This window comes from Magnolia sinica, chromosome 18 (assembly GCF_029962835.1).
Source record: "Magnolia sinica isolate HGM2019 chromosome 18, MsV1, whole genome shotgun sequence".
In the NCBI taxonomy this organism is placed as follows: Eukaryota; Viridiplantae; Streptophyta; class Magnoliopsida; order Magnoliales; family Magnoliaceae; genus Magnolia; species Magnolia sinica.
Window position 1 is genome coordinate 19,946,713 of NC_080590.1, and position 12,411 is coordinate 19,959,123.

At 40.3% G+C, this 12,411-nt stretch overlaps 1 protein-coding gene across 23 annotated transcripts; it reads left to right on the forward strand.

The window, feature by feature from the left end:
- The first annotated feature begins 200 nt into the window (after positions 1-200).
- Positions 201-6,545, forward strand: LOC131233038 (uncharacterized). 23 transcript variants are annotated; one of them, XR_009165049.1, is made up of 5 exons: positions 755-863; positions 1,533-1,601; positions 1,938-2,093; positions 4,561-5,488; positions 6,449-6,545. XR_009165049.1 is itself a non-coding variant. In XM_058229607.1 (5 exons), exons 1-5 carry the CDS (start codon positions 825-827, stop codon positions 5,390-5,392), a joined length of 312 nt encoding a protein of 103 aa, XP_058085590.1. In that variant the 5' UTR covers positions 755-824; the 3' UTR covers positions 5,393-5,499. The 23 variants fall into 23 exon arrangements, 4 of the variants coding, with proteins under 4 accessions (XP_058085589.1, XP_058085590.1, XP_058085587.1 ...); XR_009165048.1 differs by having other exon boundaries at positions 6,481-6,545; XR_009165050.1 differs by lacking the exon at positions 6,449-6,545 and adding an exon at positions 5,978-6,178.
- The last annotated feature ends 5,866 nt before the right edge of the window (positions 6,546-12,411 follow it).

Sequence of the window (12,411 nt, forward strand, 5' to 3'; positions counted from 1 at the left end):
CAACCCTCTCTTTCAATCTCCCTCTCACTCTCCCTCCCTCTCCCTCAATCTCCCTCCTTTACTTTTCTGATGATTTGATTGTAAGGACACAGGATCTCTCATCTTCCAAGCTTCAACCCATGCCCCGATTTCTCTTTCCCATCTTCCAAGCTCCGGAATCTCTCTCTCTCTCTCTCTCTCTCTCTCTCTCTCTCTCTCTCTCTCTCTCTCTCTCTCTCTCTCATCTCTTCCTAACTTTCTTTAGTCATCGCCTCCAGCTAAACTGCCAGATTTTCGCCGGGATCCGCCCTGAATCTTATGCCATTCTCACCTTATAGCAAACTTAATCAGGTCCGCCTCTCTCTCTCTCTCTCTCTCTCTCTCTCTCTCTCTCTCTCTCTCTCTCTCTCTCCCACCCGAGAAACACTTGGGATTGTGGCCATCATAAAAATTTCGGGCTGAGCTTGGGCTGGACTATTTTGGCCCTTAACTGGCCTTATGGTAGGTCCGCACATGTGCTGCTGCATGTATGCATGGGGCTGCGTCGTGGGGCTTGTAAGCCTCTTATCATATATGATCTTGTTGAATTTCAATTACTGGTACTATCAGTATATTCCATCTGCATCGTCATTTTGTATTTTTTCTTCCTAAGCTTTGTGTTCTGATTTCTGCAACCGTCATCTGTGTTTAAAGAGTTTGTTTTCTTTCTTTTGATTTTGCTTCATTCTGCGATTTTCTCTTTACTTTTCTGATGATCTGATTGCTTATACTTGAGGGCTTATTCAACTATGTAAAGAATTTCTTGATTCAATTACGTGGGCCTAATCAACTGTTACTGTTTGTACATGGTCAGGTTGGCAGTTGGAGATTCATGGTCCGCTAGGGTAAGCAATTTGCACTCGCTTTCCAATTCCTAAAGGGTTGAGAAGACTAATTGCTGCCTGTAGCTTTCATTCTACAATGTTTTTCTATCTAAGGAAGTAGTCACAGCTCATCCAAACCTTGATTTGTTGAAGTTGCCGCCTGGATGGATTATGCATTACATGTCTTATCAATAGGAAAATCGTAACCTTTTTATTTGTGGCCTGCATATAGAGGCTTACGAACAGAAATGTAATAATTGTCACATTTGGGGAATGGCACACCAATTGTCTGGATTACTGAAACATGGTCTCCCATTGTAAGAATTGAAAATTCATGTAGGCTGTGTAAGTCTGCAGTTTTCATATTGTATGAGTCCGTATATCTAAGTATTTATTAAGCACTTTGGTATGTATCCAGGCATGTGCTCCCACAACTATCCATGCTATTCACCTACTTTTCTTACCATGACTGGTTGTAATCTACCAAAATTCCCCCAATCAACGGTTCAGATCATCCAATCAGGGTAAAATGCCCCATTCAATGAAATTCCTCCAATCTCTTATTGCCTTGAAGCTCCGCTGCAACATCTAGTTGTATAATCTCTTATTGCCTTGAAGCTTCCCATTTCTCTGTTTCTGCATCAGACTATTAGTTAGCTTCTATATTTTGAGTTTTTGTTGACCTTGCAGGTTGGCAAGTTTAGTAAACACTGCAGAAGCTGTGACAAATGTGTGGATGGATTTGATCATCATTTCCAGGTATATAGTTAAATGCTCTTTGTATTTTTATTTTTTATTTTAAAGAAGAAGAAGAAGAAGCTTTTCTAAGGGTTTTGCTGGCCCATATGCGACCACACATGTCAACTAGGCAGGTCGGTTGGGGCATTCAAGTTGCATCGAGTGGGAGTTGGGACCCACAGTGTAGATGATTTGGAATCAGTCAGGGTGAGCCACATGCGTACACCGTATGGACCATTGATGAAAAATTTAATTGCTATCCATTGTTTTCATGCAAATGGGGCACATTTGATGAGTTAATTAGCCTAATTTATTGGGCCAAGTCAGTTGATTGTTTGCATCCTGATGAATGACTAGGTTATCCTACAGCATTGGCATGAACTCATCGAACGTGACCTTTCCATCACTATTGGCATCCATCCGGTCGAAAATCTCATCAAGCTTCCCAGGTTCTGTTATGTCTGCTGGAAGGCAGTCTTCTGGCAAGGCCTATATGGATTTCAGTTAGCAGATGTTTTCTACCATGTCCAACTAAAACTACAGAGAAATACTAAGGTGATTCATGTGCAGGCAGACTGGAAAGGTGGAGATAATTCAGGTCACACATGTACAAGATCCAGGCTGTTCATTAGGTGGAGAATGCCATGAACACACCTTGTCCCAAAATTCTGGCTGGTCGGCATATCGGGTGAGACACACAAATGTTGAACATAGATCAACATGTATGGCTCCCCTAGTAAGTGGATCGTTGTGATTTTTGGGCTAGGGCATCTTCAAGGTGTCCCCCATCAGATCAATGGATCAATGGACATATCTTGCACCTTTGTACTGCCTTAGCATTTCTTGAAACTTTGCATGCTTCAAAGGACGGGTGAGAGATATTTACTCTTTGATGCTACTTCCTTCATGATCATACATCTGATGGGAACATAAAATGTTATTCTTTTGTAAATTCTCTTTGAGGGAACTGTCTCTCTGCTGAGCAAATTCTCCTTTTGTAACTGTTAGTACTACTACTGAATTGGTTGCAGTTATTTGTTCTATTCTTTGCATGCAGTGGCTTAACAATTGCGTCAGTCGTAAGAACTACACAACTTTTATTCTGCTTATTGCCACAAGTCTCATTTGGGTATGTGGAAAATCCACGTCATTGCTCAATTGAGATGTTCTGATTTCTTTTAGTATTCTCTTCAATAATTTTAACTTTGAAGCTTACTAGATTTTTGGCTTTTGTGGTTTCATCTCTCAGATGGCCTGATTCGGATTGGACTGAGATCCTTTGGTGCGTTGCCATTTGATTCGTATCATTTCTTTTAGTGTTCTCCTTCAGTTTTTCTTGTAAAAATCACCCAATTTGTAAGAACGGGTCCTATCTATCATCAATTTGGCTAAATTTTCAATTCAAGCTAAAATTTGCTGCCTTTGTTGGATCTATGATCACTTCCTTGTCAAAGGTTTCTCAACCCTTGGAGTGGAGAACTACAACAGGCACTTACATTCATTTAACTTCCGCGTCCATCTATAAAATGAGATTCATAGTTGATTGATCCATTGTATGGAAATTGATTAGGTTGTGTGGCCTTGGATTCAAGTACTTTAGACTCTGTTGCATTTGCTTTTGTAACCATTGGTGGTACCCGAACTAGTACCCATAGCAAACTAATTAATGGACATGAATTAAAAATATGAAATGATACTGAATTCACTTTAGTTGCACCACCACTATCAAATATCAACATCATTCAAGACATTTGCAGATCCCACTTTTTTTTTTTTTTTTTTTTTACCCTTTTGTATTTGCAGATTCTCATAAGTTAAAACAAGGGGATACATGATCCCACTTTTTTTTTCCTTCTATATTTTCAGATTCTCACACAAGAATATTGTGTTTGCAAGAATGACATTCTTGATGCGCAACTATTGCAAGAAACATGATATTTGTTCCAAATTAGACCGATTAATCATGAAATTTCAGATATTTAGTGCAACCAAATGCACCCTAAAGATAGTGCTATGAAGCTCTTTTATGTATACGCCAACAAGCCAAGTACGTACCAATTCTAGTTTGTAGAAATTGTTCCCGTTTCTATTCTTTTCTGTGTTGTTGGGATATGTATACATCTTTGACATATTCCGGTTATTTTCCTGAAGAGCTGGATTTTTGTAGTACAAGCCGCAGGGAATAAGGGCCCAAAGAGCTGGAATTTTTGCCATTCCTTTTAAAAAATTGCTCGAGTTGAATGATCCTAACCATCTGATTATCTCTGGCAAAAATGATAGTTTCATGGTACTTTCTTCCAAAATTTCAGGACAGCCATCATGTGCACAAACGAGATGGGTAAAACTCCACTCCAGTGACTCGTAACAGCATAATCTATTATTTCAGGGCAATGTTGCCATGGGTGAGTGGTTGAATAAGTAGTGTTTGGCATCTGTGTATGTAGAGTGCATAATTTTCATCCGCTGGAAAGGTATTTGGTTGAATATCTTCATATGTAGCAAGATATATATATATAAATCCCTTGATATTTCAGGGCAATGTTGGCACAGGTGGGTGGTTGAATAAGTAGTGTTTGGCATCTATGTATGTAGAGTGCAGAATTTTCATCTGCTGAAAAGGTACTTAAGAGATGCTAGATTTGGTTCAATTTCTATGGAAACACTAATGTATTTACTTGGGCCATGTAGATGATGCATAGGTGCAGTATATGGATCATGTACGCCTTGAGTAAACAACTTGGCATTTCACAGTGATTGATCAATTCTAAATTGTTTGGAATTTTATATGATTTGTGATATTTGGGATATTTTGATAAACATGATGCATAGGTGCAGTATATGCCTTTTCTTAATGGTTGGAGCAATCAATAGTTGTGAAGCTAGTTCCATTACATTAACTAGAATTTTTTGCTTGCTTTACTCCTATTTTCAGGAAATGGTGAAGGGTGGGAAGCTAATCTTCTCATTTGATGCAACAAAGAAAGCTCGCTTTGGCGTGGTTGGTTTGATATTATCCTTCAAGGTTAGGTTGCAAGACTGCCAATTCCTTTTGGACTTCCAAGTAATCAAGACACAAGAACAGAACACAATTCTGTTGGGGTTTTTGATACTGAATATTTCTTGCTCATTCTGCTTATGGAATACTAATCTCGTCTGTCTCATGATCAAACCTCATCAAAATTTGAACCCACGCTTCAATCGTTTATCTGGTGCACAACAACAATGTAGATCCATGTAGGATATTGGATAAGCTAATGAATCCCATGGCATTCGACATCAGGTTACATGGATGCACATATCATTCTCTCGACTTGAAGAGCTTTTTATTTTACTTTATTTTATTATTCTCTAACACCTGATACTGAATATAACATTTTGCTCACTGGTGGGAGTTTTTGGAATGGCCAATCAAGTCATTGAGAACCATCCATTGTCATCTAACATTTAGCTTGCATCACTGATTGAACTGTTGAATATTTTTGTTACCAGGGAACTGGTATCATTTTCTTGAAAACTTGTTTGTTATTTCATGAATAGCAAATACTGGGTGTTCTTTGGGTCTTTTTTAATACTTTCAGTTGCTTTCTTGTACTAGCCAATGCTTGGGAGGAGGAGGATGAAATTGTTTTGGTCACTTGTCGAATTAAGAATCCTGAACTGGACATGGTTAGCGGACCTGTGAAAGAGAAGCTTAAAAACTTCATAAATGAGTTTTAAGCAATTCTGACCATTGGTTAATTATCGTTGAAAATCTTGTTCGCCGGTGTTTCTAACTTTTTTTTTTCTTTGTTTTCTTTTTGAGCTAGATATGAAATGCGATTCAACATGAAAACTAGTGTTGCTTCACAAAAGCAGCTATCAGCATCTGCTGTAGATTTTCCTCGGATTAATGAGAGTTACACTAGCAGGTATGTCTTTATTCCTTACCCCTTTGATGTTGGCAATGCGGTAGAGCTTAGATTTTGGAACCGTTTGAAGGGGATAATGTGAGAACTCGCTTCTTATTTCTGGAAGACTGATTTCTATAGTTAGTAGTTCCACTGGTCTTCTAGATGAACAAGCAGTCCTGCAATTGTATATTGCACTCTTTTATCACCATCATTGCTGATAATAGGAAATTCATGAAGTCATCCTTTTAATGGGGTAGTTTATTTGTTTTCACATGATGTGGCCAATACTTTGGATTCAAATGCTTTTATAATGTACATTTCACATTTAATTACGAAAACATCTTTGAATGGGGAAGTTCATTTCGTGTTTCTAGATGTACCCAATAGTGGGTATATTTTGCAGTGACATTTTTTTTTTTTTTGCATATGCTCCTATTCCATATGATTGTTTGCTCTGTAACATGTGTTCCTTTTGGTGGCAATATTTTAATCTTTTCTTGTTAGCAGAGAACACTAATGAACCAAGAAGTCTGAACTATGTAGTCAGTCCAAACCTTCAAGCCAATATTAAATGAAAATGGAGATTTCATATCTAGGATAAAATCTGATTTGCATTTGTAATTTGTCAACAATCTCACAAGTTCTCATTTTATTGGAACCTGAACCAAGTGGAAGTTCCTAACCATCCACTCTTTGGCATTTTTTACAGACTATTGCTGTATTTTTTTTTCCTTAACCATTTACTCCAGGGACATTGATCGAAAGATCAAGAACCTCTCTATCAAAGGGCATCTTCCATCCACACCGAGATTCATTGGATTTATAGTGTGGATTATCACTTGCCCCATTTGGATGGAATGAGTGCATCATCACAGTTTTTGCATTTATGTATTTTTATTTTGTTGATGAATTACTTTACTATGAATAATTGCACATCATTTTTAGGTTTTAACCAAAGATTTAATTTATACTCTCTAGATTTTATAGGTGATGTTGCTTGCACATTTCAGGTGATTGATGAGAGAGTTTACACATATGCATGACCAAGCTACTCATCTAACCTGATTCTTCCAACAGCAGCAGCACCACTACCACCAATACTTCCAGCACAGGATTAACAACTCATGACATGTACCAAACTGCCTTAAAAGTGGCACGGAAGGAAGAGATTTTTGTCCCTCTCATACGGAAGAGATTTTGTCCCTCTCATACGGACACAACGTCCACATCACTGCAGTGGATCATGGCAAACCTGGTGAAGCATCAAGATGTACAGGCCAAGCTGGTGGAAGAGATCGATCGGGTTGTGGGGGATGGACGAGAAGACATTGAAGAAGAGGATTTACAGCGGATGTCATATCTAAACGCAGTGATCATTCTAGAAAAGAGCAAGGAATTGTTGGATTATAGTAGCCTGGAAATGAAATGTTGTATTGAAATTGGAAATTGGAATTGAAATTGAAATGTGTACTAGAAAAGAAGGAAAAGATTATTATGTGTGTGAATCATTCTATTGTCTTTTTCTTCTATTTGTATAATTATCTGGCATATAATACAAGTAGATTACATACCCACTCTCTCTCTCATACAATGAACAAAGCGGTTTAAAATTGTTCTTAAAATTCCATCCTAAAATCTGACCGTTGGCAACATTAATAAGCATTCAAAACCGTTTCTAAAATTGTGCCTAAAATGTGACCGTTGGCACCAGAACGGTTTAAAACCGTTCCTAAAATTCCGTTTATAAAAATTGAAATGATACCCAAAACGATTCTGAACCGTTCCTGATTTTCTACAATGCCTCATTTAGGAACAGTATTAAACCCTTCCTGAAGCATTTAGGAACGGTTTAAAACCGTTCCTAAATGATGATTTTGGTGTAGTATTTTGTTCCTTTTCTGTAAAGGTTGTATTGCTTTTCTAGGCGAGCACGTGTTGCAATAAAGCTCATGTACATGCCACACATGCCAACATGACACATAGATGCGAAATCCAATTCATCCATCAAGTTAATCCGACGTCCTATATGTTTTGCCAAAAATAGATTCGATTCAGTCACAAATGGGCCCCAATATAGAAAATGGGTGGATGGGAAGAAAACTTTAGCCAAGTTTTTCAGAGTCGTACGTTTATTTTGCTAACTGTGGCCCACTTGACGAGTGGATCAATCTGATTCTTGGACTAGGGCATCAACGTACTGGTGTTGTTCTGATGGATGAACTTGAGGTCGAACTTATCATGCCATCTTGGCACATGTGTGGCATATGCATGAGTTTTATTGCACACGCGCATCCGCTTAGCAAAGCTCAGGTTATATATTTGGTGTACCAGATCATTGGTACTAGCTTCTTGTGTGAGCTCCTGACACATGGCATAATATTCCATTAGTCTATGATCAAATCGTTTGTTGGGTGGGTCTATAAATTGGCAGCAAAAGAAAATTGCTACTTATCGGACTATCTGTAAGACCCGACCCGAGTTCTTGTGTGCGCATGTGTATATGTAGGTGTGCATTTCATTTCTCTTGGTCCCGCGGTCTTACCGGTCGAATCCCAGCGACTCGCGACCCTCGGATAGTGTTTACGGTCATCTTTGAGTCCGGTCATGTTCACCCAACTCGGATCAGCCTGAAACCTATGCCATCTTGATCGCATCGTCGTTGCGGTTCCAACGATGTATCTTGTGCGTCCATCCGATATGTAGATCAAAAGTTGTGTACATTTCATTAAATGACCATTAATCATGTGGCCTACTTATGTGGAATGCATGTGGACCACCACCCTTGGCACAAGCTCCAAGGTACACTACCCACACCACACAAAAGCTCCATAACTAACACTACCTATCTCACACACCACCAAGAAACCTATCTTAGCCTAAAACATTGCAATCTCCGCTCAAAGGCAATCATTGCCTTTCTTACAAAGTAATCATGATCTCTCTCTCTCTCTCTCTCTCTCTCTCTCTCTCCTCCTCCTCCTCCTCCTCCTCCTCCTCATTTTTCCCTCCATAGCTAGCAACCCTTCTCTCCCAACGTCCCTTTCTTCCCAAATTCTCCAGCCCTCTAAACCTAAAAACCCCTCAAATCCCACCACAAAAAATACATCTCAACCATCAAAATATCTTCCTTGCTCCAAGATCTTCATGGTGTAGGAGTTTGAGAGTTGGATTCCAAGTGGGTAACTATTTTTTTTTGCTAATTTTCTTTCTATTCTTTAATCTCATTATTTCTTCATGGATGGATCACATGGGACCCACCAATCCATGGTGGGGATCCCATTTGATCCCATGGATGTGGCCCTTTGGCCCATCTTACATGCATGTCATGTTCCATGATGGGGCCATTCTCCATGGACCCCATCATGATGTATTTCATGATCTACTCCATCTCAAGGTCATCTAGACCTTAAAGATCATGTTGAGATGGCATCCCAACCATCTATTGTAGATATAGATCATGCATGTGTTGGTTTTATGATTGTAAGTGTATATCAATGTACATCTATGGTTTGATTGTTCTTGGGAGGGCCCATTAGTGGTGGGGCCCTATCCCCATGGCCGGATTGTTCCTTCTTCCTCTCCTTTCCTTTATTTCTGAATGGTGATGTGTATGGCCCACTTGGTGGGCCTAGGACGTCCCAAAAATCTAGCAAGGGTGGGACGCCCCTAACACCCATTTTATGATTTTTTGGCATCATATTTTAATGCATGCAAGTGCCCTAACCTAAGTTATTAATCTGGACATGTGTGGGGCCCACTAAGGAAGGCTACACATCCTTTTATTTGCTGTAAATATATAGATATAGGCTGATATGTCAGCCATATATAGCTGTCAAAAAATCTAGACTGTTGCATTGACTGTTATGGTTCATGTTTGGCAAAGATTTGACTATGTCTTTCACTATTTTTCTTGATGTTGTGGGGGTAATATAAGGAGTGGACCCCACCTGGAGGTGTGATGGATCACACCTCAGAATATCCATGCAATGGCACCCAAAAATGAGGCCCAAAGGGGGGTGGGTGGGCCACCTTATTGGACCGTCCAACCCAAATGAATGGAGGAAAAACACAATTTCTAGCTTGGTTTTCTATGTGGTGGGCCACTTTTGTGGACCCCATCTTGCTATATTTTTTGAAAAAAATACTAATCATCCATTCCTCCCCTCCTAGATGAAGTTTGGGCCCACCTTATTGGATAAATATTGTATGGACAGCAACATTTTACCCAGCAGAATTTCTGGATAGGCTGTAATTGTAAATTAAATTAAAATATTTCTAATCATCCAAAAATCACAATTTTTTGTGGAGATGTGGTCCACCCCTGGAAGGACCACCCTGCAAATTTTCAGGGCTATCGGCCCCCATACCGTCCGTGATGACGCCCAGGCTGGGGCATCCAACCTTGGCAAGCCGTCCAGGCCACCTTGTGGGCCCACCTTAATATATTTTGTGTCCCACCATTCATCTAAGTGGGGTCCATAGGGGGTGTGATCATTCCCTCCTTCAGTAGCATCCATTTGGGATCCATTTGGATGAGTTTTGGGCTAATTATCCAACCCATAGGACTACCTACCCATGGGATGCCCAACCCATTGGACTGCTGCTAGACGTCCAGTCCAGTAGCATGGCCCATCTGATTTATGTGTTTTATTCACTCCATCTGGTGGGACCCTTTGTGACTTTTATGGGCCACTAGAGATTAAAATAATTGTATAAATAAATTTTTATTGAATTTTCAACAAGCCCAAATAGTGGGTGGGCTGGAATTTCAGCATTTGGCTCAAGGTTGCTACCCAGAAATGTATGTTTTAGGGCAGCATGGCCTACTAGATTTAAGGACATTATTACACATATCTTGCCCTATTTTGATTGGATTTTTGGGCATAATTAGTGCACCCTTAAGGGCCACTTTAAATGGGTTTTTATTAGAACAATATTCATAGTTAATTTTGGGTTTCTTAGGCCCGATGTCTTGAAACTTCCTTGATAGGCCCCTAACCTTTGAGCCTATATTTAATACACTTTTGTGATGGGTTTTATGGGCCAAATACCCAAGTAGTTGGGCCCCTGGTTGCCCATTAAAATAACCATATACTTGGGCCAAGATGTGAGGCCCAACTCACTTGTTTTAAATATAAGGATTACCCATATGGTTGAAATAATGGGTTTCTTATTAGGCCCACTACAATAAGTGGACTCATAATCTTTATGGTTGGGCCCGAACTTTGCTTAAGGGTCTACCATGTTGCCTAAGTATTGGACTTAGTGTATGGCCTACTAGGCCAGGACTGTTTAGGCCTTGGGCTTTGCTTTATATGCGTGTAGATATAGGGTTACCTTATGGGACCCAGTTGGGGTTGGATGTCCTCCTTGGTGGCCCTAAGGTAAGCCCATAGGGTTCCTATAGGTGGTTGAAGGCCCACTTTAAACCCTTGGTTAGGACCGCTTCTTCCATAGGTTTTTATGACCCTCTTAGCTTGTGGGCTACCTGAAAGTATTGGGCCCCCAATAGAGGACTTCTCCTTAAGAGTACATGTCCATGTATCTAGACCTTATCCCTCGGGTAGGAGTATGATCCACGTCATCATCGCCAAGTCACGTACTTACATCATTATGACCCATTTGCATCATTTACGTGAATGGATTACATTGTGTGTGGTCATTGGGTTGACATGATAGAGGGATGAAGTTTCTCCCCTTGTACACATCGAGTGCTTGAAGCTAGTACATGATCTGTGTGCGTGACTCATGCATTGGTATCACATTTCATGATGATCCGCCCTTGCTTCATCAGGGTTCGCCTCACAGGGACATTCGTGGAGGGCCGTATGAGTGGATACCAAAAATGTTACTTAAGCATGCAGGGTGCATAGGATGCCCATGGGTGAAATTTTCAAAACTTTCATGGTACCAAGGATCTGCCCCAACGCTGTAACTAAGTGAAAACTATGAACGCACGAGGGTCTTATACCGATAGGTCGCGACTCCCCACTGTCGTGAAGTTAGTTGGGTAGGGGTGTGGCCTTACCCACCTGAAGGCATTATTAGGCTGAGTCTAACCAGCTCGTAAATGGGTCCGCTGTCGACGAGCCTTGTTGGTGATTGGCTGTCCATAGGCAGGTAGTGAGGTCTCTTATGCTCGTTTGACTGTGCGTGTCTGGAGAGCAGCAGTCATCGAGCAGTGTACTGGCACTTGGTGATTTCCTTATGATGGAAATGTACTTGATATGTGGATTTGGATGTGCACTGGCATTACTTCGCATTGCATTCACATCAGCTATATAAGCCCCTTTATGCATCACCTTAGTAAGGCGTCTAGTGTTCATTGCATTAATTGTATTCATGACAAGCCTCGGTAAGGCTACCGATATTATCATTGATTATGTTTCCCCTCATATTATTCTTCTGCGCACTATCGTCATACACTTCCACCACCCTCTGAGTTTCTAAAAGCTTATGCACGATTGATGTGTGCAGGAGATCCTAAGTCAGCATCGTAGCGGCAGAGCTTGGATTAGAGTTGAGCCGAGGACCCTCAGTGTTACAGATCTTCTTCCTCCTCTGTTATCAGATGTATTTCTATTCTACTATGTACTTGTAAAAGTTCAAATTTATAGTGGATTTTGCAATGTGTCCCTTTGTTATTTTTGAAATTTACTTGTTGTAATCTTGGGTATACTCGTATTGGAATGATTATTTGGTTATGGAAATCCTCCTTGTAGGATCGTAGGATCGAAACGTACCTTAGGAGCCGAGAATAGGATACCACAAAGGCTATTGCGGCCAGAATCAGCTATTGGATTCCTTGTGAGTCCGGTTATCGAGTCTAGGGCGTGACACTATCATAGCCTTTCAAAAGATTGCAAATGAATGTTAGAAGAGATCATTGGCAACTAGCATCAGTGAAAAGGAAAGAACCGACAACGCGATCCATGCATAGT